The sequence below is a fragment of the Oncorhynchus nerka genome, linkage group LG18 (assembly GCF_034236695.1).
Source record: "Oncorhynchus nerka isolate Pitt River linkage group LG18, Oner_Uvic_2.0, whole genome shotgun sequence".
Classification (NCBI taxonomy): Eukaryota; Metazoa; Chordata; class Actinopteri; order Salmoniformes; family Salmonidae; genus Oncorhynchus; species Oncorhynchus nerka.
The window spans coordinates 13,153,816-13,181,591 of record NC_088413.1 but is presented as its reverse complement, the minus strand read 5'-3'; the positions used below and the strand labels follow the sequence as shown (position 1 = coordinate 13,181,591).

The following is a 27,776-nucleotide window of genomic DNA, read 5'->3' as shown; positions in this document are numbered from 1 at the left end:
CAGCGCGGTAATTGTCCATGGTTTTTTAATTAGAAAACTGAACATGAACACAAAACCAAAACAACAACGTGAAAACCCGAAAACAGTCCCGTATGGCACTAACACAGGAAACAATCACCCACAAAACCCAACACCAAACAGGCTACCTAAATATGGTTCCCAATCAGAGACAATGACTAACACCTGCCTCTGATTGAGAACCATATCAGGCCAAACACAGAAACAGACAAACTAGACATCCAACATAGAATGCCCACTCAGATCACACCCTGACCAAACAAAACATAGAAACATACAAAGCAAACTATGGTCAGGGTGTGACATATTTCTGGTTATTTATCAAAGTTAGATGGTTAACTATGGTTAATTAAAAGACAGCTGGTTAATTGATTCTGCTTTGTAGTACCAAAATAGTCCTGAAACTATAGCAACGACTGTGTTCCTGTTTTCAGAGTATTCCGTCTAGTATGAGATTAATCAGTTTTAGAGACTGCTATGTCAACTCAAGAGTTTGTTACCTGCCCATTGACTAGCCATTGCCAAAATAACATGTTGTCCGGCAATCTGCGCGTTATCGGCCAGAACACTATTTTTCTGAGTTTCAAAAATCAGTCTTTGTTGGCTTTGAAAAAAACGTAGCAATCCTATTGCTCATGTTTTTTTCTTTCAAACATGTAATCCCAGCCAAACAGTCCGTGTCGTTTTTTTAGAAAAATCAAATCTATAAGACCAATGTTCATGTTTCCTCTCAGCTTTTCCTGGCTGAGGTCTTATCCAGAGTTTCATAACCTCAAGAAACTTCCTGGTTCAAGAATTTACATTTAAAAAAGTGTTTAAATTCCAGTTAACAGTCAGAGATTGTTCAGGCCCCCTTGTGGCAGTTCTGGGGTATGATCTTTCCTCTTCTTAAAAAGGCTCTTGAGTTTGGACGACTTCGTGCTTTTGTCTTTGTCCTTTTGGTGCCTTTCGCCTCTCATCTCCGGGGGCAACGTGTTTAGGGACCGGCTGCTCCTCGGGGGCGGAACAGGAGGATTCCCTTCTCGCTCTCTTCCTTCCGTGATCCTCTGGGGCAGGTCAGGGGTCGTTGCTGGGGCGATACAGGACTTCTCCAGAATACCGTCATACACCAGTTCGGTCAGGTGGTCGGAGGTATAAGGGTCAGGGGTCTGGGTTTGTTTCCATGGTGTGGACAAGGTGAGGTCAGGTTGTCCGAACTGACCCCAATCCAAAACCTGGGGATCGTGACCCAACTGGGACGACCCCGCATACTCCTCCCTGGATATCCTCCGTTTAGGGATTTCTGGGGTACTGTCGACCCTGTCCGGGTAGATCTTCCCAGTGGGAGTGTCTATGGATCTGTCAACCTTATCGCTGTTTGTTCGTCTGCTAGTGTAAGAGCACATCTCATGGTGTTCGTCTATCGATATCTTCCTCGTGGCGGCAGATGGTGGTTCCACTGGGAACTCCATCTTCTTCCTGAGCATCTTGTGAGAAGAGTTGCTGTCCAGATGAAGGGTCAGTTTGTCTCTGGCCATCGCCATCCTCCTCTGAGCGCTGTCGGCTAAGAAGTCCACCTCCTCTCGGGATATCCTTCTCGTTGGGGTTCCAACGGCCGCCACCATTTCTTCTCTGGGTCTTCCTCTCATGGAGTTGTTGAATGAGGCTTCTCCCCTGCTCTCTCTCATCATCTGCCTGGAGCCGGTGTCCAAAGACACACCGATCATGTCTGTAGATAGAAGAGACCTCTTCTTTGAGACGTGAGTCTCCAACGGAACCTCGTGACACTCATCTCTGAATGACTTCCTTGAGACGTTGTCCATCGAACGACCCAATACCTTTTTGGCTGCTGCGTCGGCGGGGGGGTCCATGGAAGTCTCACTTTTGACTCTTTGCATTTTCCTTGGAGCAGTGTTGTCCACAGAAGAAGAGTCCGGCTCGTCTTTAGATGATGTCTTCAATGTGGCTTCATCCAAGGAAGCTTCCAGTTCTTCTCTAGATATCTTACAAACGGGGGATTCCGTTCCGGAAGGTTCTGATGACCTTCTGCTGAGAGGAGGGGTCCTGTCAGAATAAATTACCTGAGAATCTCTGTAGAGAGAAGGAGAGAGAGAGGGAGAGAGAGGGGGGGAGAGGGAGAGAGAGGGGGAGAGGGGAAGGGAGGGAGAGTGAGAGGGAGAGAGAGGAAAAGATATAGAGAGACAAATATTCCATCAAGGTTCACAAAGTTTCAATCATACATTGAAAATACTGTAAGTGTCACAGTGAATCACCTTGTAATCTGTGGACACAGAGAAGCATTGTAGAAAATTGGAATCCGAGTTGGAACTTCAGTTTATTTCCTAAATTTACTGAATTGAAATTGTGCGACTCACCCCCTCCACTGGGCGTTGATGAAGATCTGCTCCTCTTCCTCGAAGCAGGGGAGCGTGGTGTGGATAGGGATCAGGATATCAGGTTCAGAGTAGGAGGATGAGGAAGAGGAAGAGGAGGCATGTCCAGAACGCCGTTGACGACACACGGTGGAGGTAGAGCCACGAGAGCGAGGGGAGCGCTTCATTGGTGGAACTAGGGTTGCAAAGGGAAGTGAACATTCCCCATAACTTTTTTTGTAAATCTTAGAAAAATGTGGGACAAATTCTGGGGACAATATTGGGGAATTAATGGAAAACCTCGCAAAAATAAAACTAAACCTGATTCCATTAGCAGCTAATCACTTATACCTTGAATCAGGTATGGCAGTGGTTCTCCAACCTCTCCTCAGGACAACTAGCTGTTCCCAACCTCTCCTCAGGACAACTAGCCGTTCCCAACCTCTCCTCAGGACCCCCAGCCGTTCCCAATCTCTCCTCAGGACCCCCAGCCATTCCCAATCTCTCCTCAGGACCCCCAGCCGTTCCCAATCTCTCCTCAGGACCCCCAGCCGTTCCCAATCTCTCCTCAGGACCCCCAGCCATTCCCAATCTCTCCTCAGGACCCCCAGCCGTTCCACACTTCTCCTCAGGACCCCCAGCCTTTCCCAATCTCTCCTCAGGACCCCCAGCCATTCCCAATCTCTCCTCAGGACCCCCAGGACACTTCTCCTCAGGACCCCCAGCCGTTCCCAATCTCTCCTCAGGACCCCCAGCCATTCCCAATCTCTCCTCAGGACCCCCAGCCGTTCCCAACCTCTCCTTACAACCCCAGCCGTTCCAAACCTCTCCTTACAACCCCCAGCCGTTCCAAACCTCTCCTTACAACCCCCAGCCGTTCCAAACCTCTCCTCAGGACCCCCAGCCGTTCCAAACCTCTCCTTACTACCCCCAGCCGTTCCACACTTCTCCTCAGGACCCCCAGCCGTTCCAAACCTCTCCTTACTACCCCCAGCTGTTCCACACTTCTCCTCAGGACCCCCAGCCGTTCCAAACCTCTCCTTACTACCCCCCCCCAGCTGTTCCAAACCTCTCCTCAGGACCCCAGCTGTTCCAAACCTCTCCTCAGGACCCCCAGCTTTCCAAACCTCTCCTCAGGACCCCCAGCCGTTCCAAACCTCTCCTCAGGACCCCCAGCCGTTCCAAACCTCTCCTCAGGACCCCCAGCCATTCCAAACCTCTCCTCACTACCCCCAGCCGTTCCAAACCTCTCCTCAGGACCACCAGCTGTTCCAAACCTCTCCTCAGGACCCCAGCCGTTCCAAACCTCTCCTTACTACCCCCAGCCGTTCCAAACCTCTCCTCAGGACCCCAGCTGTTCCAAACCTCTCCTCAGGACCCCCAAACCGTTCCAAACCTCTCCCTCAGGACCCCCAGCCGTTCCAAACCTCTCCTCAGGACCCCCAGCCGTTCCAAACCTCTCCTCCAAACCTCTCCTTACTACCCCCAGCCGTTCCAAACCTCTCCTTAACCCCCCCCAGCCTTCCAAACCTCTCCTCAGGACCCCCAGCCGTTCCAAACCTCTCCTCAGGACCCCAGCTGTTCCAAACCTCTCCTCAGGACCCCCAGCCGTTCCAAACCTCTCCTCAGGACCCCCAGCCGTTCCAAACCTCTCCTCAGGACCCCCAGCCGTTCCAAACCTCTCCTCAGGACCCCCAGCTGTTCCAAACCTCCCTCAGGACCCCAGCCGTTCCAAACCTCTCCTTACCCCCAGCCGTTCCAAACCTCTCCTTACTACCCCCAGCCGTTCCAAACCTCTCCTTACTACCCCCAGCCGTTCCAAACCTCTCCTTACTACCCCCAAAACCTCTCCTTACTACCCCCAGCCGTTCCAAACCTCTCCTCAGGACCCCAGCTGTTCCAAACCTCTCCTTACTACCCCCAGCCGTTCCAAACCTTTCCTCAGGACCCCCAGCTGTTCCAAACCTCTCCTTACTACCCCCAGCCGTTCCAACCCCCAGACCTCTCCTCAGGACCCCCAGCTGTTCCAAACCTCTCCTTACAACCCCAGCCGTTCCAAACCTCTCCTCACTCAGGACCCCCAGCCGTTCCAAACCTCTCCTCAGGACCCCAGCTGTTCCAAACCTCTCCTCAGGACCCCCAGCTGTTCCAAACCTCTCCTTACTACCCCCAGCCGTTCCAAACCTCTCCTCAGGACCCCAGCTGTTCCAAACCTCTCCTCAGGACCCCCAGCTGTTCCAAACCTCTCCTTACTACCCCAGCCGTTCCAAACCTCTCCTTACAACCCCCAGCCGTTCCAAACCTCTCCTTACAACCCCCAGCCGTTCCAAACCTCTCCTCAGGACCCCAGCCGTTCCAAACCTCTCCTTACTACCCCCAGCCGTTCCAAACCTCTCCTTACAACCCCCCCCAGCCGTTCCACACCTCTCCTCAGGACCCCCAGCTGTTCCAAACCTCTCCTTACTACCCCCAGCCGTTCCAAACCTCTCCTTACTACCCCCAGCCGTTCCAAACCTCCTCCTTAAACTACCCCCAGCCGTTCCAAACCTCTCCTTACTACCCCAGCCGTTCCAAACCTCCTCTTACTACCCCCAGCCGTTCCAAACCTCTCCTCAGGACCCCCAGCTGTTCCAAACCTCTCCTTACTACCCCCAGCCGTTCCAAACCTCTCCTTACTACCCCAGCCGATCCAAACCTCTCCTCAGGACCCCCAGCTGTTCCAAACCTCTCCTTACTACCCCCAGCCGTTCCAAACCTCTCCTTACTACCCCCAGCCGTTCCAAACCTCTCCTCAGGACCCCCAGCTGTTCCAAACCTCTCCTTACTACCCCCAGCCGTTCCAAACCTCTCCTTACTACCCCCAGCCGTTCCAAACCTCTCCTTACAACCCCCAGCCGTTCCACACCTCTCCTCAGGACCCCCAGCTGTTCCAAACCTCTCCTTACTACCCCCAGCCGTTCCAAACCTCTCCTTACTACCCCCAGCCGTTCCAAACCTCTCCTTACTACTACCCCCAGCCGTTCCAAACCTCTCCTTACTACCCCCAGCCGTTCCAAACCTCTCCTTACTACCCCCAGCCGTTCCAAACCTCTCCTCAGGACCCCAGCTGTTCCAAACCTCTCCCTACTACCCCCAGCCGTTCCAAACCTCTCCTTACTACCCCCAGCCGTTCCAAACCTCTCCTCAGGACCCCCAGCTGTTCCAAACCTCTCCTTACCCTCCCCAGCCGTTCCAAACCTCTCCTTACTACCCCCAGCCGTTCCAAACCTCTCCTCAGGACCCCCAGCTGTTCCAAACCTCTCCTTACTACCCCAGCCGTTCCAAACCTCTCCTTACTACCCCCAGCCGTTCCAAACCTCTCCTTACTACCCCAGCTGTTCCAAACCTCTCCTTACTACCCCCAGCCGTTCCAAACCTCTCCTTTCCAAACTACCCCCAGCCGTTCCAAACCTCTCCTCAGGACCCCCAGCTGTTCCAAACCTCTCCTTACTACCCCCAGCCGTTCCAAACCTCTCCCCCCAGCTTAAACTACCCCCAGCCGTTCCAAACCTCTCCTTGCTACCCCCAGCCGTTCCAAACCTCTCCTTACTACCCCCAGCCGTTCCAAACCTCTCCTCAGGACCCCCAGCTGTTCCAAACCTCTCCTTACTACCCCCAGCCGTTCCAAACCTCTCCTTACTACCCCCAGCCGTTCCAAACCTCTCCTTACTACCCCCAGCCCTTCCATGTGTTTGATCTATTCCAGAGCTAGCACCTGATTCAACGTGTGAACTAATCGTCAGGCCCTTGACTAGTTATGGGCATGAGATTGATTACCACGTGATCCCATAAACATACACTCACCGTGCTGTAAATCTGTTTGCATAAACACGTCTCCTTAATAATGACCCTATTATAGTCTCGTTATATTGACCAACTGAGCGACTGATTGCTATAACCTACCTAAGATGGATGCTGAGGGGTCTTCCATCAGATCCTCCAGAGAGCCTTGTATTGTTTCATGACAGGAAGGGAAAGTGGGTACAGACACCCTGGGCATCGCCACCCAGTTAGAGTCTGAATACAGCGTGGCTGTCAGGCTGGCCAGGCCAGAGTTCCTGAGGAGAGGGAAACCACACAGACGCTCTATCTGTTGCCAGCGGTGGAGACGCTCCCGTAGGCAGGCCGTGACTTCTGATAGGGCGTTCCTGTGAGGGAGGTCAAAAGCACAGTCTGCGTCAGCTAGTTAACGTCTGGTAGGGCGTTCCTGTGATCCAACACACAGGTGCAGACTGTTATAAGATAGTAAGCTATGTCAACACAACAGACATTAGTTTAGTATGTTACCGTGACACAACGACACAACTCCGTCACAAAAACCGCGTCAACTCCGTCACAAAAGACCGCGTCAACTCCGTCACAAAAGAACGCGTCAACTCCGTCACAAAAAAAAACACGTCAGCTCCGTCACAAAAAAACACGTCAACTCCGTCACAAAAAAACACGTCAACTCCGTCACAAAAAACCACGTCAACTCCGTCACAAAAACCCACCTCAACTCCGTCACAAAAACTCACGTCAACTCCGTCACAAAAACCCACCTCAACTCCGTCACAAAACCCACCTCAACTCCGTCACAAAAACTACGTCAACTCCGTCACAAAAAAACACGTCAACTCCGTCACAAAAAAACACGTCAACTCCGTCACAAAAAAACACGTCAACTCCGTCATAAAAAAACATGTCAACTCCGTCACAAAAACCATGTCAACTCCATCACAAAAAAACATGTCAACTCCATCACAAAAACCACGTCAACTCCGTCACAAAAACCATGTCAACTCCATCACAAAAAAACACGTCAACTCCATCACAAAAACCACGTCAACTCCGTCACAAAAACCAACTGCAACTCACAGTTGTGGACCGTTGGCACAGATGAATGAACAACAGCACAACATGGGAAAATTGAGCTTCTGATGTTATCAAATCAGAAAATAGCCTCAATGTAAGTAAGAGAGTAAACAAGGTTTCTAGTTGAGGTTAGTTACAATGTAAGTAAGAGAGTAAACAAGGTTTCTAGTTGAGGTTAGTTACAATGTAAGTAAGAGAGTAAACAAGGTTTCTAGTTGAGGTTAGTTACAATGTAAGTAAGAGAGTAACCATGGTTTCTAGTTGAGGTTAGTTACAATGTAAGTAAGAGAGTAAACAAGGTTTCTAGTTGAGGTTAGTTACAATGTAAGTAAGAGAGTAAACAAGGTTTCTAGTTGAGGTTAGTTACAATGTAAGTAAGAGAGTAACCATGGTTTCTAGTTGAGGTTAGTTACAATGTAAGTAAGAGAGTAAACAAGGTTTCTAGTTGAGGTTAGTTACAATGTAAGTAAGAGAGTAAACAAGGTTTCTAGTTGAGGTTAGTTACAATGTAAGTAAGAGAGTAAACAAGGTTTCTAGTTGAGGTTAGTTACAATGTAAGTAAGAGAGTAAACAAGGTTTCTAGTTGAGGTTAGTTACAATGTAAGTAAGAGAGTAACCATGGTTTCTAGTTGAGGTTAGTTACAATGTAAGTAAGAGAGTAAACAAGGTTTCTAGTTGAGGTTAGTTACAATGTAAGTAAGAGAGTAACCATGGTTTCTAGTTGAGGTTAGTTACAATGTAAGTAAGAGAGTAACCATGGTTTCTAGTTGAGGTTAGTTACAATGTAAGTAAGAGAGTAAACAAGGTTTCTAGTTGAGGTTAGTTACAATGTAATCAGTTCAGACTAAGAGTGACCATGGTTTCTAGCTTGAGAGCCAGTTAGACACATGTAAGTAATGAGAGGACTACATTAAATATACCATGGTTTCTAGTTGAGGTTAGTTACAATGTAAGTAAGAGAGTAACCATGGTTTCTAGTTGAGGTTAGTTACAATGTAAGTAAGAGAGTAACCATGGTTTCTAGTTGAGGTTAGTTACAATGTAAGTAAGAGAGTAACCATGGTTTCTAGTTGAGGTTAGTTACAATGTAAGTAAAAGTAACCATGTTTCTAGTTGAGGTTAGTTACAATGTAAGTAAGAGAGTAACCATGGTTTCTAGTTTCTAAACTAAAAGTAATGTTACAGTTATGGGTTTTTTCTCCAGGGCATCTGGTCTCGTTATCATCATAGTTTCAGTCAGGAAAAATAGGTTGCTGACAAGTATTAACTATTTTTTGTCATAGTTATTGTTGACTAAATTAACACTGTGTGTGTGTGTGTGTGTGTGTGTGTGTGTGTGTGTGTGTGTGTGTGTGTGTGTGTGTGTGTGTGTGTGTGTGTGTGTGTGTGTGTGTGTGTGTGTGTGTGTGTGAGATCTTGTTCTTCTATCCTCGTGGGGACCTGCTATTTTAAGCTTAGGGGTTAAGGTTAGGAAAAATATTATTTTGAATGGAAATCCATTTTTAGGTCCCCACGAGGATAGAAAAATGTGTGTGTGTCTCTCTCTCTCTCTCTCTCACTTGGCCTCCAGGATCTTGGTGTCAACATCGTCCAGTGAGGAGCTGTGAGCCACGTGGAACGTCCCCATGAGGGAACTCCTCTTCTTCTTGATCTTTTCTGCCTGGACAGGATATACACAGACCAAGGGGTTAATATGAGGTCACATCCTCCTAGTCATGTCCATACCAGGGGTTAATATGAGGTCACATCCTCCTGGTCATGTCCACACCAGGGGTTAATATGAGGTCACATCCTCCTGGTCATGTCCACACCAGGGGTTAATATGAGGTCACATCCTCCTGGTCATGTCCACACCAGGGGTTAATATGGAGGATAGATGAATAGTTTAATGCATTATCATGGTCATGTCCACACCGGGGGTTAATATGGAGGATAGATGACTTGTTTAATGCATTATCCTGGTCATGTCCACACCAGGGGTTAATATGGAGGATAGATGACTTGTTTAATGCATTATCCTGGTCATGTCCACACCAGGGGTTAATATGGAGGACAGATGACTTGTTTAATGCATTATCCTGGTCATGTCCACACCAGGGGTTAATATGGAGGACAGATGATTATCTGGTCATGTTTATTGGAGGATAGATGACCTTTAATGGGTCATGTTCTTAATTAGGACAGCCCTGGTCATGTTTTCTTTCTTCCCTACGTGAAGTCAGTGAAAGTAAATCAATCAGTTGATGAATCAATAAACGGATTGATTGGTTTACGTCTCTCTCCTACCTCCTCCTCAGCAGTGGCCAGCTGCAGCTCAGCACTGTGCTTCTTGACGTTGTAGTATTGGACCAATCAACCAACTAATGCACCAATCAACCAACTAATGCACCAACCAACCAACTAATGCACCAACCAACCAACCAACTAATCCACCAATCAACCAACTAATGCACCAATCAACCAACTAATGCACCAACCAACCAACCAACCAACTAATCCACCAATCAACCAACTAATGCACCAATCAACCAACTAATGCACCAACCAACCAACTAATGCACCAACCAACCAACTAATGCACCAATCAACCAACTAATGCACCAACCAATCAACCAACGGATCAACTAATCCACCAACCAACCAACTAATCCACCAACTAACCAACCAACCAACCAACTAATCCACCAACCAACCAACCAACGGATCAACTAATCCACCAACCAACCAACTAATCCACCAACCAATCAACTAATCCACCAACCAACCAACCAACTAATCCACCAACCAACCAACCAACTAATCCACCAACCAATCAACCAACTAATCCACCAACCAACCAACCAACCAACCAACCAATCCAATCCAACCAACCAACCAACCAACTAATCCACCAACCAACCAACCAACTAATCCACCAACCAACCAATCAACTAATCCACCAACCAACCAATTAACCAACCAACCAACTAATCCAACCAACCAACTAATCCACCAACCAACCAATTAACCAACCAACCAACTAATCCACCAACCAACTAATCCACCAACCAACTAATCCAACCAAACCAACTAATCCACCAACCAACTAATCCAACAACCAACCAAACAACTAATCCACCAACCAACCAATCAACTAATCCACCAACCAACCAACCAACTAATCCACCAACCAAACAACTAATCCACCAACCAACCAACCAACCAACCAACTAATCCACCAACCAACCAACCAACTAATCCACCAACCAACCAATCAACTAATCCACCAACCAACCAATTAACCAACCAACCAACTAATCCACCAACCAACTAATCCACCAACCAACTAATCCAACAACCACCCACTCAACTAATCCACCAACCAACCAACTAATCAGTAGACTCCTACCTCCTCCTTGGCTGTGTTGAGCTGCAGCTCAGCGCTGTGCTTCTTGATGTTGTAGTACTGCACCTCCACCTCGTGGGTCAGCTGTAGCCAGAGCTGTAGGGCCTCCGGGACAGACCAGTACGCCATCATGTCCTTCTCTGCCTTCTTCAATGCTCCCCGAACCTAGATACACACACACACACACAAATGCACACACATGCATGCACAGTCACACACACACAAGCATGCACACACACACACAAACACACACAGGAGAAGGAATCGTTTAGAGGTTTTGATTGATGGATGGACCATTTTTACCACCAGCTTTGAGCCAATACTGATATTGTTTCCTACACTGTGGACTTGCTTCAGTTTGAATTAGAGTTAGCGAAGGTAAGGTTAGTAGGGTAAGGTAGGGTTAGGTAGGGCTGGGTTAGGTAGGGTAAGGTTAGGTAGGGTAAGGTAGGGTTAGGTTAGGTAGGGTTAGGTAGGGTAAGGTTAGGTAGGGTTAGGTTAGGTAGGGTTAGGTTAGGTAGGGTTAGGTTAGGTAGGGTTAGGTAGCGTTAGGTAGGGTAAGGTTAGTAGGGTAAGGTAGGGTTAGGTAGGGCTGGGTTAGGTAGGGTAAGGTTAGGTAGGGTAAGGTAGGGTTAGGTTAGGTAGGGTTAGGTAGGGTAAGGTTAGGTAGGGTTAGGTTAGGTAGGGTTAGGTTAGGTTATGTAGGGTAGGGTAAGGTAAGGTTAGGTTAGGTAGGGTAAGGTAGGGTAAGGTTAGGTAGGGTAAGGTTAGGTAGGGCTGGGTTAGGTTAGGTAGGGTTAGGTAGGGTTGGGTTAGGTAGGGTACGGTTAGGTTAGGTAGGGGTTAGGTAGGGTTGTTAGGTTAGGTTAGGTTAGGTAGGGTCAGGTTAGGTTAGGTAGGTAAGGTAAGTTTAGGTAGGGTTAGGTTAGGTAGGGTAAGGTAAGGCTAGGTTAGGTAGGGTTAGGTAGGGTAAGGTAAGGTAGGGTAAGATAGGGTAAGGTTAGGTAGGGTAAGATAGGGTAAGGTTAGGTAGGGTAAGATAGGGTAAGGTTAGGTAAGGTTAGGTAGGGTAAGGTTAGGTAAAGTAAGATGGGGTAAGATTAGGTAGGGTAAGGTTAGATAAAGTAAGATGGGGTAAGGTTAGGTAGGGTAAGATAGGGTAAGGTTATGTAGGGTAAGGTTAGGTAAAGTAAGATAGGGTAAGGTTAGGTAGGGTAAGGTTAGGTAAAGTAAGATAGGGTAAGGTTAGGTAAGGTTAGGTAGGGTAAGGTTAGATAAAGTAAGATAGGGTAAGGTTAGGTAGGGTAAGGTTAGGTAAAGTAAGATAGGGTAAGGTTAGGTAAGGTTAGGTAGGGTAGGTTAGGTAAAGAGTAAGATAAGGTTAGGTAAGTTTAGGTAAAGTAAGATAGGGTAAGGTTAGGTAAAGGTTAGGAAGATAGGGTAAGTTTAGGTAAAGTAAGATAGGGTAAGGTTAGGTAGGGTAAAGTAAGTAAGATAGGGTAAGTTTAGGTAAAGTAAGATAGGGTAAGGTTAGGTAGGGTAAGATAGGGTAAGGTTAGGTAAAGTAAGATAGGGTATGGTTAGGTAGGGTAAGGTTAGGTTAGGTAAAGTAAGATAGGGTATGGTTAGGTAAAGTAAGATAGGGTAAGGTTAGGTAAAGTAAGATAGGGTAAGGTTAGGTAAAGTAAGTCGCTCTGGATAAGAGCGTCTGCTAAATGACTTAAATGTAAATGTAATGTAATGTAAGATAGGGTAAGGTTAGGTAGGGTAATGTTAAGTAGGGTAAGGTTAGGTAGGGTAAGGTTAGGTAAAGTAAGATAGGGTATGGTTAGGTAAAGTAAGATAGGGTAAGGTTAGGTAAAGTAAGACAGGGTAAGGTTAAGTAGGGTAAGGTAAGGTTAGGTTCTCTACCTGCTCCAGCTCCTCCTCTGCGTATCTCAGTCTGCTCAGTTGTTAGGATAGGTAAAGTTAGGTAGGGTAAGGTTAGGTAGGGTAAGGTTAGATTAGGTAGGGTAAGGTTAGGTAGGGTAAGGTTAGGTTAGGTAGGGTAAGGTTAGGTAGGGTAAGGTTGGGTTAGGTAGGGTAAGGTTAGGTAGGGTAAGGTTAGGTAGGGTAAGGTTAGGTAGGGTAAGGTTAGGTTAGGTAGGGTAAGGTTAGGTAGGGTAAGGTTAGGTTAGGTAGGGTAAGGTTAGGTAGGGTAAGGTTAGGTAGGGTAAGGTTAGGTAGGGTAAGGTTAGGTAGGGTATGGTTAGGTAGGGTAAGGTTAGGTTAGGTAGGGTAAGGTTAGGTAGGGTATGGTTAGGTAGGGTAAGGTTAGGTTAGGTAGGGTAAGGTTAGGTAGGGTAAGGTTAGGTAGGGTAAGGTTAGGTAGGGTATGGTTAGGTAGGGTAAGGTTAGGTTAGGTAGGGTAAGGTTAGGTAGGGTAAGGTTAGGTAGGGTAAGGTTAGGTTAGGTAGGGTAAGGTTAGGTAGGGTAAGGTTAGGTAGGGTAAGGTTAGGTAGGGTATGGTTAGGTAGGGTAAGGTTAGGTTAGGTTAAAGGGTTTAGGTAGGGTAAGGTTAGGTAGGGGTTAGGTTAGGTAGGGTAAGGTTAGGTTAGGTAGGGTAAGGTTAGGTAGGGTAAGGTTAGGTTAGGGTAAGGTAAGGTTAGGTAGGGTAAGGTTAGGTAGGGTAAGGTTAGGTTAGGTAGGAGGGGCAAGGTTAGGTAGGGTACACACTGGTTAGGTTAGGCAGGGGTAAGGTTAGGTAGGGTTAAGGTTCCAGGTTAGGTAGGGTAAGGTTAGGTAGGGTATGGTTAGGTAGGGTAAGGTTAGGTTAGGTAGGGTAAGGTTAGGTAGGGTAAGGTTAGGTAGGGTATGGTTAGGTAGGGTAAGGTTAGGTTAGGTAGGGTAAGGTTAGGTAGGGTAAGGTTAGGTTAGGCAGGGTAAGGTAAGGTTAGGTAGGGTAAGGTTAGGTAGGGTAAGGTTAGGTTAGGTAGGGTAAGGTTAGGTAGGGTAAGGTTAGGTTAGGCAGGGTAAGGTTAGGTAAGGTTCTCTACCTGGTTAGCCAGCTCCTCCTCTGCATATCTAAGTCTGCATCAGTTGTTAGGTAGGGTATGGTTAGGTAGGGTAAGGTAGGGTTAGGTAGGGTAAGGTAAGTTAGGCAGGGTAAGGTAAAGGTAGGTAGGTTAGGTAGGGTAAGGTTAGGTACAGGTTAGGTTAGGTAGGTAGGTTAGTTAGGTAGGGTTAGGTAGGGTAAGGTTAGGTAGGGTAAGGTAGGAGTAAGGTTAGGTAGGGTAAGATTATTAGGTAGGGTAAGATTAGGTAGGGTAAGATTAGGTTAAGGTAGGGTTAGGTAGGGTAAGGTTAGGTAGGGTAAGATTAGGTTAGGTTAGGTAGGGTTAGGTAGGGTAAGATTAGTTAAGTTAGGTAGGGTAAAGGTAGGGTAAGATTAGGTTAGGGTAGGGTAAGGTAGGTTAGGTAGGGTAAGGTTAGGTAGGGTAAGGTTAGGTTAGGCAGGGTAAGGGTTAGGTTAGGTAGGGTAAGGTTAGGTAGGGTAAGGTTAGGTAGGGTAAGGTTAGGTAGGGTAGGGTTAAGGTAGGGTTAGGTAGGGTAAGGTTAGGTTAAGGTTAGGTAGGGTAAGATTAGGTAGGTTAGGTTAGGTAGGGTTAGGTAGGGTAAGGGTTAGGTAGGGGTAAGATTAGGTAGGGTAGGTTAGGTAGGGTAGGTTAGGTTATGGTTAGGTAGGGTAGGTTAGGTAGGGTAAGATTAGGTAGGGTAAGGTTAGGTAGGGTAAGGTTAGGTAGGGTAAGGTTAGGTTAGGGTAAGGTTAGGTAGGGTAAGGTTAGGGTTAGGTAGGGTAAGGTTAGGTAGGGTAAGGTTAGGTAGGGTAAAGGTTAGGTAGGGTAGGGTAAGGTTAGGTTAGGTTAGGTTAGGTAGGGTAAGGTTAGGTAGGGTAAGGTTAGGTAGGGTAAGGTTAGGTAGGGGTTAGGTAGGGTAAGGTTAGGTAGGGTAAGGTTAGGTTAGGTAGGGGTAAGGTTAGGTAGGGTAAGGGTTAGGGTAAGGTTAGGTAGGGTAGGTTAGGTTAGGTTAGGTAGGGTTAGGTAGTTTAGGTAGGGTAAGGTTAGGTAGGGTAAGGTTAGGTAGGGTAAGATTAGGTTAGGTTAGGTAGGGTTAGGTAGGGTAAGGTTAGGTAGGGTAAGGTTAGGTTAGGTAGGGTTAGGTAGGGTAGGTTAGGTAAGGTTAGGTAGGGTAAGGTAGGGGTTAGGTTAGGTAAGGTAAGATTAGGTAGGGTAAGGTTAGGTAGGGTAAGGTTAGGTAGGGTAAGGTTAGGTAGGGTAAGGTTAGGTAGGGTATGGTTAGGTAGGGTAAGGTTAGGTTAGGTAGGGGAGGAGGGTAGGTTAGGTTAGGTAGGGTAAGGTTAGGTTAGGTAGGGTAAGGTTAGGTAGGGTAAGGTTAGGTAGGTTAGGTAGGGTAAGGTTAGGTTAGGTAGGGTAAGGTTAGGTAGGTAGGGGTAAGGTTAGGTAGGGTAGGGTTAGGTAGGGTAAGGTTAGGTTAGGTAGGTAGGGTAGGTTAGGTTAGGTTAGGTAGGGTAAGGTTAGGTTAGGTTAGGTAGGGTAAGGTTAGGTAAGGTTAGGTAGGGTAAGGTTAGGTTAGGTAGGGTAAGGTTAGGTAGGGTAAGGTTAGGTTAGGCAGGGTAAGGTAAGGTAAGGTTCTCTACCTGCTCCAGCTCCTCCTCTGCATATCTAAGTCTGCTCAGTTGTTAGGTAGGGTATGGTTAGGTAGGGTAAGGTAGGGTTAGGCAGGGTAAGGTAAGGTTAGGCAGGGTAAGGTAAGGTAAGGTTAGGTAGGGTAAGATTAGGTTAGGTTAGGTAGGGTTAGGTAGGGTAAGGTTAGGTAGGGTAAGGTTAGGTAGGGTAAGATTAGGTAGGGTAAGATTAGGTTAGGTTAGGTAGGGTTAGGTAGGGTAAGATTAGGTAGGGTAAGATTAGGTAGGGTAAGGTTAGGTAGGGTAAGATTAGGTAGGGTAAGGTTAGGTAGGGTAAGATTAGGTAGGGTAAGGTTAGGTAGGGTAAGATTAGGTAGGGTAAGATTAGGTAGGGTAAGGTTAGGTAGGGTAAGATTAGGTAGGGTAAGATTAGGTTAGGTTAGGTAGGGTTAGGTAGGGTAAGATTAGGTAGGGTAAGGTTAGGTAGGGTAAGATTAGGTAGGGTAAGGTTAGGTAGGGTAAGATTAGGTAGGGTAAGATTAGGTAGGTTAGGTAGGGTTAAGATTAGGTAGGGTTAGGTAGGGTTAGGTAGGTAGGGTTAGGTTAGGTTAGGTTAGGTAGGGTAAGTTAGGTTAGGGTTAGGTAGGGTTAGGTAGGGTAAGATAAGGTTAGGTAGGGTTCAAAATTAGGGTAGGTTAGGTAGGGTAAGATTAGGTAGGGTAAGATTAGGTAGGGTAAGGTTAGGTAGGGTAAGGTTAGGTAGGGTAAGATTAGGTAGGGTAACGTAAGGTAAGGTTCTCTACCTGCTCCAGCTCCTCCTCTGCGTATCTCAGTCTGCTCAGTTGACTGACGGCTCCAGCTCTGAGCCGATGGAGTCTGTGCGCCTCCTCCTGGGCTCCCATGATCTCATCCCTCATCTTCTCCTCCAGGTTCTGTTTCTCCTCTGTCACGTTACGCTTCTCCTCCTGGGCCTGCTCCAGCCTATCAGGACGGGGCACGTGTTAGCAACAAACACACACTGGGCCTGTTCCAGCCTATCAGGACGGGGCACGCGTTAGCAACAAACACACACTGGGCCTGTTCCAGCCTATCAGGACGGGGCACGCGTTAGCAACAAACACATACTGGGCCTGTTCCAGCCTATCAGGGACGGGGCACGCGTTAGCAACAAACACATACTGGGCCTGTTCCAGCCTATCAGGGGACGGGCACGCGTTAGCAACAAACACATACTGGGCCTGTTCCAGCCTATCAGGACGGGACACGGGGGGAGTTAGCAACAAACACATACTGGGCCTGTTCCAGCCTATCAGGACGGGACACGCGTTAGCAACAAACACACACACAGGTTAGCAACAAACACACACACAGGTTAGCAACAAACACACACACAGGTTAGCAACAAACACACACACAGGTTAGCAACAACCACACATACAGGTTAGCAACAAACACACATACAGGTTAGCAACAACCACACACACAGGTTAGCAACAACCACACACACAGGTTAGCAACAAACACACACACAGGTTAGCAACAAACACACATACAGGTTAGCAACAACCACACATACAGGTTAGCAACAAACACACATACAGTTTAGCAACAAACACACACACACAGGTTAGCAACAACCACACACACAGGTTAGCAACAAACACACATACAGGTTAGCAACAACCACACACACAGGTTAGCAACAAACACACATACAGGTTAGCAACAACCACACACACAGGTTAGCAACAAACACACACATACAGGTTAGCAACACAGGTTAGCAACAACCACACATACAGGTTAGGGACAACCACAGGTTAGCAACAAACACACACACAGGTTAGCAACAAACACACACACAGGTTAGCAACAAACACACATACAGGTTAGCAACAAACACACACACAGGTTAGCAACAAACACACATACAGGTTAGCAACAACCACACACAGGTTAGCAACAAACACACACACAGGTTAGCAACAAACACACACACAGGTTAGCAACAAACACACACACAGGTTAGCAACAAACACACACACAGGTTAGCAACAAACACACACACAGGTTAGCAACAACCACACACACAGGTTAGCAACAACCACACACACAGGTTAGCAACAAACACACATACAGGTTAGCAACAACCACACACACAGGTTAGCAACAAACACACATACAGGTTAGCAACAACCACACACACAGGTTAGCAACAAACACACACACAGGTTAGCAACAAACACACATACAGGTTAGCAACAACCACACATTAGCAACAAACACACACACAGGTTAGCAACAAACACACACACAGGTTAGCAACAAACACACACACAGGTTAGCAACAAACACACACACAGGTTAGCAACAAACACACATACAGGTTAGCAACAACCACACACAGGTTAGCAACAAACACACACACAGGTTAGCAACAAACACACACACAGGTTAGCAACAAACACACATACAGGTTAGCAACAAACACACACACAGGTTAGCAACAAACACACACACAGGTTAGCAACAAACACACACACAGGTTAGCAACAAACACACACACAGGTTAGCAACAAACACACACCACAGGTTAGCAACAAACACACACACAGGTTAGCAACAAACACACACACAGGTTAGCAACAAACACACACACAGGTTAGCAACAAACACACACACAGGTTAGCAACAAACACACACACAGGTTAGCAACAACCACACACAGGTTAGCAACAAACACACACACAGGTTAGCAACAAACACACACACAGGTTAGCAACAAACACACACACAGGTTAGCAACAAACACACACACAGGTTAGCAACAAACACACACACAGGTTAGCAACAAACACACACACAGGTTAGCAACAAACACACACACACAGGTTAGCAGCAAACACAGGTTAGCAGCAAACACACACGGAGGTAAGCAGGACAAATACATACATTATCAGGAAACATTTAAACACAACCCCCCCAATACACACACAGTCATAGACACTCACTGTTCCTGTAGTTCTCTGAGGCTGAGCTCAGCACTCTGCAGACTCTCCAGGTCCTTCATCATCTTGGAGATGTGGACTTTGGAAGCTTTGTTCTGGACCTGGGAGAACCAGCAGCCTCCTACACCCATCATCACAGAAACTATCAGCAACAAGTCTTTCATGTAGTTATGGGGTGGGCCTAAAGGAGGAGAGGAGGAGGAGAGAGAAGGAGGAGGAGAGGAAGGAGGAGGAGGAGGAGGAGGAGGAGGAGAGAGAAGGAGGAGGAGAGGAAGGAGGAGGAGGAGGAGGAGGAGGAGGAGGAGAGAGAAGGAGGAGAGGAAGGAGCAGGAGAGAGAAGGAGGAGAGAGGAGGAGAGAGGAAGGAGCAGAAGAGAGGAGGAGGAGAGAGGAGAGAGGGGGAGGAGAGGAAAGACCAGGAGAGGGGAGGAGGAGAAAGAAGGAGGAGAGAGGAGGAGGAGAGAGGGGGAGAGAGGAAGGAGCAGAAGAGAGGAGGAGGAGAGAGGAGAGAGGGGGAGGAGAGGAAAGACCAGGAGAGGGGAGGAGGAGAGAGAAGGAGGAGAGGAATTTGTTTAGCGCTTTTCAATATAATCAGTGGACATGAGCAAATGCACAAAGTGTGTGTGTGTGTGTGTGTGTGTGTGTGTGTGTGTGTGTGTGTGTGTGTGTGTGTGTGTGTGTGTGTGTGTACTGTCTACACACGTATAGGAGCACCAAACAGCACCGCGTCCAGAGCCTTGATGTTGAGTTTCTGTTTGTCTCTCTGGTCCACGATCTTCAGCTGGACACTCAGGAACGACGGCTCATTGGCTGCTATCCTGCACGCATCACAATTAACACCAGCTCTGACTGTTCTGATTGGATCTTTCTCCATCTGATTGGACTGTGTTTCTCTTTCTGTTCTGATATTATTAATCATTGGCTGCTATCCTGCACGCATCACAATAACACCAGCTCTGACTGTTCTGATTGGATCTTTCTCCATCTGATTGGACTGTGTTTCTCTTTCTGTTCTGATATTATTAATCATTGGCTGCTATCCTGCACGCATCACAATAACACCAGCTCTGAGTGTTCTGATTGGATCTTTCTACATCTGATTGGACTTTCTTTTTTTCTGTTCTGATAATGACTCAAAGAATCACTCTGACTGTGTTTCTCTTTCTGTTCTGATATTATTCATCATTGGCTGCTATCCTGCACGCATCACAATAACACCAGCTCTGAGTGTTCTGATTGGATCTTTCTACATCTGATTGGACTGTGTTTCTCTTTCTGTTCTGATATTATTCATCATTGGCTGCTATCCTGCACGCATCACAATAACACCAGCTCTGATTAGACGAGAAAACTAAAGTGTTCTGATTGGATCTTTCTTTTTTTTTGTAATTGTATAGTAATGATTCAAAATCTACCAAATGGACATTGTAACTAGGGTGTGTTACCTGATTGGCCAGTAACTTTCAGTAAGAAGCTTTCTGATTGGCTGTGCCCACCAGGAAGTTCCTCTCTGAGGTTTCTGATTGGCCGTTCTCACCTGGGGAGGGTGTTGCCGTTGACTCTGAAGTCTTTAAAGTTCTTCTCGTACTGAGGCAGCTCTACAAACTCCCTGAGCCACCTCAACACCTCATCCTGAGTCCAGTTATGAACTGATAGAGAGAGGAGGAGGGGGAGAGAGGGAGGGGGAGAGGGGGTAGGAAGGGAGAGAGGGGAGGTCAGATGGGGATAGAGAGAGGAGGAGGGGGAGGAAGGGAGAGAGGGGGGAGGGGATAGAGAGAGGAGGGGGAGGAAGGGAGAGAGGGGGTAGGAAGGGAGAGAGGGGGAGGTCAGATGGGGATAGAGAGAGGAGGAGGGGGAGGAAGGGAGAGAGGGGGAGGGGATAGAGAGAGGGGGAGAGGGGAGGTCAGATGGGGATAGAGAGAGGAGGAGGGGGAGGAAGGGAGAGAGAGGGGGAGGTCAGATGGGGATAGAGAGAGGAGGAGGAGGAGGAAGGGAGAGAGAGGGGGAGGAAGGGAGAGTAGGGGGAGGAAGGGAGAGAGAGAGGGGGAGGTCAGATGGGGATAGAGATAGGGGAGGAAGGGAGAGAGAGGGGAGGTCAGATGGGGATAGAGATAGGAGGAGGAGGAAGGGAGAGAGAGGGGGAGGAAGGGAGAGAGAGGGTAGGAAGGGAGAGAGGGGAGGGGATAAAGAGAGGAGGAGGGGGATGAAGGGAGGGAGAAGGAGAGGAAGGGAGAGAGAGGGTAGGAAGGGAGAGATAAGGGGAGTAAGGGAGAGAGGGGAGGTCAGATGGGGATAGAGAGAGGAGGAGGGGGAGGAAGGGAGAGAGGGGAGGAAGGGAGAGAAGGGGGAGGAAGGGAGAGAGGGGGGGAGAGAGGGGAGGTCAGATGGGGATAGAGAGAGGAGGGGGAGGAAGGGAGACAGAGGGAGGAAGGGAGAGAAGGGGGAGGAAGGGAGAGAGAGGGGAGGTCAGATGGGGATAGAGAGAGGAGGAGGGGATAGAGAGAGGGGGAGGGGGAGGACGGGGAGAGAAGGGGGAGGAAGGGAGAGAGAGGGGAGGTCAGATGGGGATAGAGAGAGGGGGAGGGGGAGGAAGGGAGAGAAGGGGGAGGAAGGGAGAGAGAGGGGAGGTCAGATGGGGATAGAGAGAGGAGGAGGGGGAGGAAGGGAGAGAAGGGGAGGAGAGAGGGGAGGAGATAGAGAGAGGAGGGGGAGGTCAGATGGGGAAGAGAGGGGGATAGAGAGGGGGGAGGTCAGATGGGGATAGAGAGAGTGGGGGGAGGGAGATAGGAGGATAGAGAGAAGGGAGGTCAGATGGGGATAGAGAGAGTGGGAGGGGATAGAGAGAGGGGTCAGGGGATAGAGAGAGGGAGGGGGGATCAGATGGGGATAGAGAGAGTGGGAGGGGATAGAGAGAGTGGGATGGAATAGAGAGAGGGGGATAGAGAGAGAGGGCTAGAGAGAGAGGGATAGAGAGAGAGGGATAGAGAGAGGGATCGAGAGACACAAGGGTGACACAAGGTGGGAGGGTTTGGTAAGGAAGAAACTGTGAATGTAATAACAGATTGCGTAATCACACACACAGCGTACCTTCTGAGAACTTCCAGCCCCTCCACAGTTCCTCTATGGTGATGTGCTGGTCCTCTCTGTGAAGATTGCTGTGTTTGTTGGTCGGCTGCTGTTTCATGTCCTCGATGATGAACTACACAGCCAAGACACACACACACACAGAGACACACACACACACACACACACACACACACACACACACACACACACACACACACGACACACAGAGACACACACACACACACACACACACACACAGACACACACACACACACACACACACACACACACACACACACACACGACACACACACACACACACACACACACACACACACACACACACACACACACACACACACACACACACACACACACACACACACACACACACACACACACAGAGAAACACACACACACACACACACACACACACACAGAGACACACACACACACACACACACACGACACACACACACACACACACACAGACACACACACACACACAGACACACACAGACACACACACACACACGACACACACACACACACACACACACACACACACACACACACACACACACACACACACACACACACACACACACACACACACACACACACACACACACACACACACACACACACACACACACACACACACACACACACACACACACACACACACACACACACACACACACACACACACACAGAGACACACACACACACACACACAGAGACACACACACACACACACACACAGACACACACACACACACACACAGAGACACACACACACACACACAGAGACACACACAGACACACACAGACACACACACACACACACACACAGACACACACACACACAGGATTATGAAAAGTTTGCAGCTTAATGTTAAAAGGTAAATGTCTAACACACACAGAGGGATACACACACTTAACCAACTACACACAACCACGCATGTCTAATAAACAGTTCACACATCCTTAACCTTTCGAAGTTTCCACATTAGTTTGACGACTGTCAACTGCACCGATAATAAGGACCAAGACGTTTTAGTTTAGAGATAAAATAGACTGGGTGTCTGTGTGTGTGTCTGTGTGTGTGTGTGTGTGTGTGTGTGTGTGTGTGTGTGTGTGTGTGTGTGTGTGTGTGTGTGCGTTCCACCATCTTGGAATCTATCCTTGGCTGTAATTGGATTCTTCATGTGATGGGAACAGGAATGTCAGCCACCCTCCCCTCCCGTCTCCGCGGTAACAGCAACCCAATCCCATGGATCATCTAGCCCTGGATGACATTCTGATGAGTTCTGGGACAAACAGTCCAACATTCTACACTTCTAATCTGGACTCACTTAAAGGGGTTCTGGTGTCTGTGGCTTAAACAAACTAACAGGACAGGAATCATGAGACAGACACACTGACTGACTGGTCGACGAGGATATACACACAGCACGTAACTGAATAAAGACCCCTACCATCGGTTGTCCAATCAAAACACACCTGAATCCCTCCTCCGTGGTTACGTACCTCCACGCTCTCCTCCACCTCTATCCCGCCATCCTGGTCGTCATCCATCTCTCTGTGGATGTTCCTCAGACCCTCCAGACTGTATCGGTCTGCCTCGTTCATACAGGGAGGTGACACCACCAGGCATGGGTCTATAGAGATGGTCAATCAACACACGTATCAATATGTCAGGTAGCCCTTTCCTGCAGTCAATGACCAAAAGCGCCCTCTAGTGGCCTCATGGTGGAATGTCTTTTTTCAGAATTAGTTTAAAACAAAATTAACTGACAAAATATCTGGTGTTTCTATGTCTAACAGTTTGGTTATATTTCAGTCTTCTGTGATCTATATAAAGTGTAATATTAGGATGAAAACTCAAAATGTAATACATTTCAACTGTATATCTGACATGGTGCAGGTGTCTGACTATTTTTAAGCCCGTAACCATGTGTGTGAGGTGGATACTTTTGTTTCAAAGTAGATTTGTTTAAGACCACCAAGAATCACTCTGTGTGACTCTGATTTAGCTCACTGCAGTACAAGGTTTATCAATACACACTACATGACCAACAGTATGTGGACATCTGCTCGTCGAACATCTCATTCCAAAATCATGGGTATTAATATGGAGTTGGTCCCTCCCTTTGCTGCTATAACAGCCTCCACTCTTCTGGGAAGGCTTTCCACTAGATGTTGGAACATTGCTGCTATAACAGCCTCCACTCTTCTGGGAAGGTTTTCCACTAGATGTTGGAGCATTGCTGCTATAACAGCCTCTACTCTTCTGGGAAGGTTTTCCACTAGATGTTGGAACATTGGTGTGGGGACTTGCTTCCATTCAGCCACAATAGTATTAGTGAGGTCGGGTACTGATGCTGGACGATTAGGCCAGGCTCGCAGTCGGCGTTCCAATACAATCCCAAAGATGTTAGACGGGGTTGAGGTCAGGGCTCTGTGCAGGCCAGTCAAGTTCTTCCACACCAATCTCGACAAACCATTTCTGTATGGATCTCGCTTTTTGCACAGAGGCATTATCGTGCTGGAACAGGACAGAATCGTCTAGAATGTCATTGTATGCTGTAGTTTCCCTTCACTGGAACTAAGGGGCCCAAACCATGAAGAACAGCCCCAGACCATTATTCCTCCTCCACCAAACTTTACAGTTGGCACTATGCATTGGGGGTAAGTAGCGTTCTCCTGGCATCCGCCAAACCCAGATTAGTCCGTCAGACTGCCAGAGAACGAGTTTCCACTGCTCCAGAGTCCAATGTAAGAGAGCTTTACACCACTCCAGACAACGCTTGGCATTTCCCATGGTGATCTTAGGCTTGTGTGCGGCTGCTCGGCCATGGAAACCAATTTCATTAATAAACTCCCAATGAACAGTTCTTGTGCTGAATGTTGCTTCCAGAGGCTGTTTGGAAGTCAGTATTAATAAGTGCTGCAACCGAGGACAGAGGCTGTTTGGAAGTCAGTATTAATAAGTGCTGCAACCGAGGACAGAGGCTGTTTGGAAGTCAGTATTAATAAGTGCTGCAACCGAGGACAGAGGCTGTTTGGAAGTCAGTATTAATAAGTGCTGCAACCGAGGACAGAGGCTGTTTGGAAGTCAGTATTAATAAGTGCTGCAACCGAGGACAGAGGCTGTTTGGAAGTCAGTATTAATAAGTGCTGCAACCGAGGACAGAGGCTGTTTGGAAGTCAGTATTAATAAGTGCTGCAACCGAGGACAGGGGCTGTTTGGAAGTCAGTATTAATAAGTGCTGCAACCGAGGACAGAGGCTGTTTTTTACACTTTACGTGCTTCGGCGCTCTTGACAACCCGCTCTGTGAGCTTGTGTGGTCTACCACTTCACGGCTGAGCCGTTGTTGCTCCTAAAACTTTATTTTCACTGTAGCCTGCGTTCTTAGTCACTGAGCACCGACTGGCACCGGATGTTCATGGAAGTTGAAATGTGGCCAGTCAGCCTTGTCCACAGAATTGTTTTTGTTTTTTGGTACGGTCTCGACCAGATATATATTTCAACATCCACAGATGTCAATTTTTTAGGTTTGGTCCAGACTTGATTTGGCCCAAACATAGACGTCCATGATTGGTTCAGTCCTACACTGTACTGTACACTTGAGTATAATACACAGAGTTACTGTACTGTAATGAACCAAACTCTCCTGTACAGTACTCTCCTGCACAGTACTCTCCTGCACAGTTCTCTCCTGTACAGTACTCTCCTGTACAGTACTCTCCTGTACAGTTCTCTCCTGTACAGTTCTCTCCTGCACAGTACTCTATTATATTCTGCTCTCTCCTGCTAATGTCTCCTGTACAGTTCTCCTCTAATGTACAGTACTCTCCTGTACAGTACATTATTCTACTGTATTGTGCTCTACTGTACTGTAATGTATTCTACTCTATTATATTCTACTCTATTCTACTCTAATGTACTCTACTCTCCTCTAATGTACTGTACTCTCCTCTTGATCGTTTGTCTTAAGTAACCTACTGTGTCTTTTATCTGTGATTAAAATTCCCTGTATACATAATCGTGTAGTGCTCACGAAAAAAAGACACTTGTAATCATAGAGTTACATGGTTTGTTAAATTCTGAAGTGACACATCTAAATCGCAACGGAATTCCGTCATCATCATCACGCCCCACTCCAAACCACACCTCTGGTCCTTGCCCTGACGCAGTGCTCATCTCCAATTCTCAATGCCCAGTGGTTCCCTGCGTCTGAATGTGTCAATTACGATGAACCATCCCGCATCTAAACTATGTTTGGCTACAAGCAGCTGCAAGAGTACCATGCCACGCAACACCTGCGCACATCTCCAATGTCCTGCAACTCCAATGTCCCAACTCAATGTGTCCCAGCGACTATAGAATGATTAGGACCAGTCATCGAAGAGGTGTTGTTAAAACGGTACATTTCCACCATGCCAGTTTGTTTCTCAACATTGATGACTCCTCCTAAACACCGAGCTCAGATAACCGCTGAGTGAGCAAAACACGTGCATGACAGTTAACGGTTGTCACTCCCCTGTCTCCGCGAGATCCTGCTTCAGGACCCTGTGGTTGGAATAACTTATCTTGATTAATCAAAGATCTGCAGACCTGGGCCAAACAAATGTAGCTAGTTTAGTTGCGTCTGGATTTACTTTTTGGGGATATTCCACAGGTTCCACTACGCACAGTTCAAGGATTATAAAGTGTTGATGCTATTTGACCCAGATCTGCACTGATCTAAGTCAAGTGGTTGTGTTTCAACTACATGTGTGGACTCGTTGATTTCCACCTATCCAATCGTTTCTAGATCCATGTTGGAGCAGAGTTTACTTCAGGGTAATGAGGGCGTATGGACGCATTTTTAGGCTACGGCTGTCCACGCTTATTGTCACCGTCAGTCATTCGGGGGTCATTTTTACCTGTCGAGTCGAACACCGTTCTTTGGCCGGCAAAGGTGAGTCCGAGTTCCGGGTCATTGTGGTGATAGTAGCCGCTGTCCTGGATGATGCCCTGCGAAGCCTCGAATAAGACCACGCGGAACAGAAGGAGGAGAACCGGGGAAAGGAGCAACATCGTGGGGTTTTACGAGAAAATATCACCCCGGTGGGAGCGAGAGAACCGGGAGAAGATTCCAAAAACAGATGTCGGCTACACAAACCGAGACCCGGTTGGTTAACGATGTCAACTGCCAACACTCACATGCACCACCGTGCGCAAGTGTTAGGCGATCAGATTGAGCTATTAACAGAACCGTTATTCAGAGATGTGAGGCTAATGATTGGGTTCGGGTTGAGAAACTAACCAAGGGGATATGGTGAAATATTCGATAACATTATAAAACAACTCAACCGTTACATTAAAACTCCAGAAAGGGTTCAAATTTCAACGGCTGCCAACAAGTTTTTATCCAAAAAAAGAAAATGGAATTGTCCCTAAATAACCTAGGCCTATGGGGTGTTAAAGTTAAATCATTATTTTAACCCTTATCATGGGTTACAACAAGAATGGTTTGAATCCAAGATTATTATATCCGATAAGAAATTCCAATAGAAACTTCGACCACAAGGAAATCTGAGTGAGACCAAAGTTCTCTCTACGCAAAATAAATCCACGGGTTGAATTTGATCGGGATTATGGAGATCAAAAATCGAGCGTTTCAAAATTCTAAATCCAGTTCCAAAGTTATAAATCCAGTTCCAAAGCTCTAAATCCAGTTCCAAAGTTCTAAATCCAGTTCCAAAGCTCTAAAATCCAGTTCCAAAGTTTTAAATCCAGTTCCAAAGCTCTAAAATCCAGTTCCAAAGCTCTAAAATCCAGTTCCAAAGTTCTAAATCCAGTTCCAAAGTTCTAAATCCAGTTCCAAAATTCTAAATCCAGTTCCAGTGTGCACTGAAAGTTCTTTGATCACACAGTTCAATATCCTGTCAAATACTGCAGTCATTTACAATACCACGTTATAGAGATGGCAACTCTCTCCAGAGTTTTCCATGTAAATATATGTTTTCTCTCTCTCTCTTGTCGTGACGATCTTGTGCGAAACTGTCACACACACACAGAGATATTAAATGACACTAAGGGTAGCTGTCCCAGCAACTTGCACAAATACTCCGGAACACAATTTTTTCCGGTCAACACTTGACTGCGTGTCCGTTGGATCCGTTTGTGCACGCGTGTATGCGTGCGTCAAGGCTAATTCCCGACTGTTTATTCATGTTTCCCAGACCTGAGGGTCATGTCATGTGGATGGGATTAACCAGTGTTTGGACACCTGTTAAAAGGCCTTTTCTGATAACGTCTATATCAGACACAGTAGGCTATTCGATGGAGTTAGAAATACTTGTAAATGGCTGCGTTC

The 27,776-nt window shown here is 47.3% G+C and overlaps 1 protein-coding gene across 1 annotated transcript; it reads right to left on the bottom strand.

The window, feature by feature from the left end:
- Nucleotides 1-8: 8 nt before the first annotated feature.
- Nucleotides 9-27,776, bottom strand: LOC115119934 (stromal interaction molecule 2-like). The gene is made up of 12 exons (XM_065003501.1): nucleotides 26,341-27,776; nucleotides 22,938-23,068; nucleotides 21,426-21,537; nucleotides 19,876-19,987; nucleotides 19,041-19,156; nucleotides 18,343-18,520; nucleotides 16,135-16,312; nucleotides 10,651-10,812; nucleotides 8,822-8,922; nucleotides 6,312-6,556; nucleotides 2,373-2,565; nucleotides 9-2,088 (listed from the first exon to the last, which is right to left on the bottom strand). Exons 1-12 carry the CDS (start codon nucleotides 26,492-26,494, stop codon nucleotides 852-854), a joined length of 2,919 nt encoding a protein of 972 aa, XP_064859573.1. The 5' UTR covers nucleotides 26,495-27,776; the 3' UTR covers nucleotides 9-851.

Excerpts from the sequence above, each read along its gene's own strand:
- LOC115119934 (XM_065003501.1), bottom strand. The coding sequence starts at position 26,494 with ATGTTGCTCCTTTCCCCGGTTCTCCTCCTTCTGTTCCGCGTGGTCTTA. Across the intron at positions 21,538-22,937 it reads AGGTGGAGGAGAGCGTGGAG|TTCATCATCGAGGACATGAA; the intron begins GTACGTAACCAC and ends TTGGCTGTGTAG. Across the intron at positions 19,157-19,875 it reads AACGGCAACACCCTCCCCAG|GATAGCAGCCAATGAGCCGT; the intron begins GTGAGAACGGCC and ends TGATGCGTGCAG.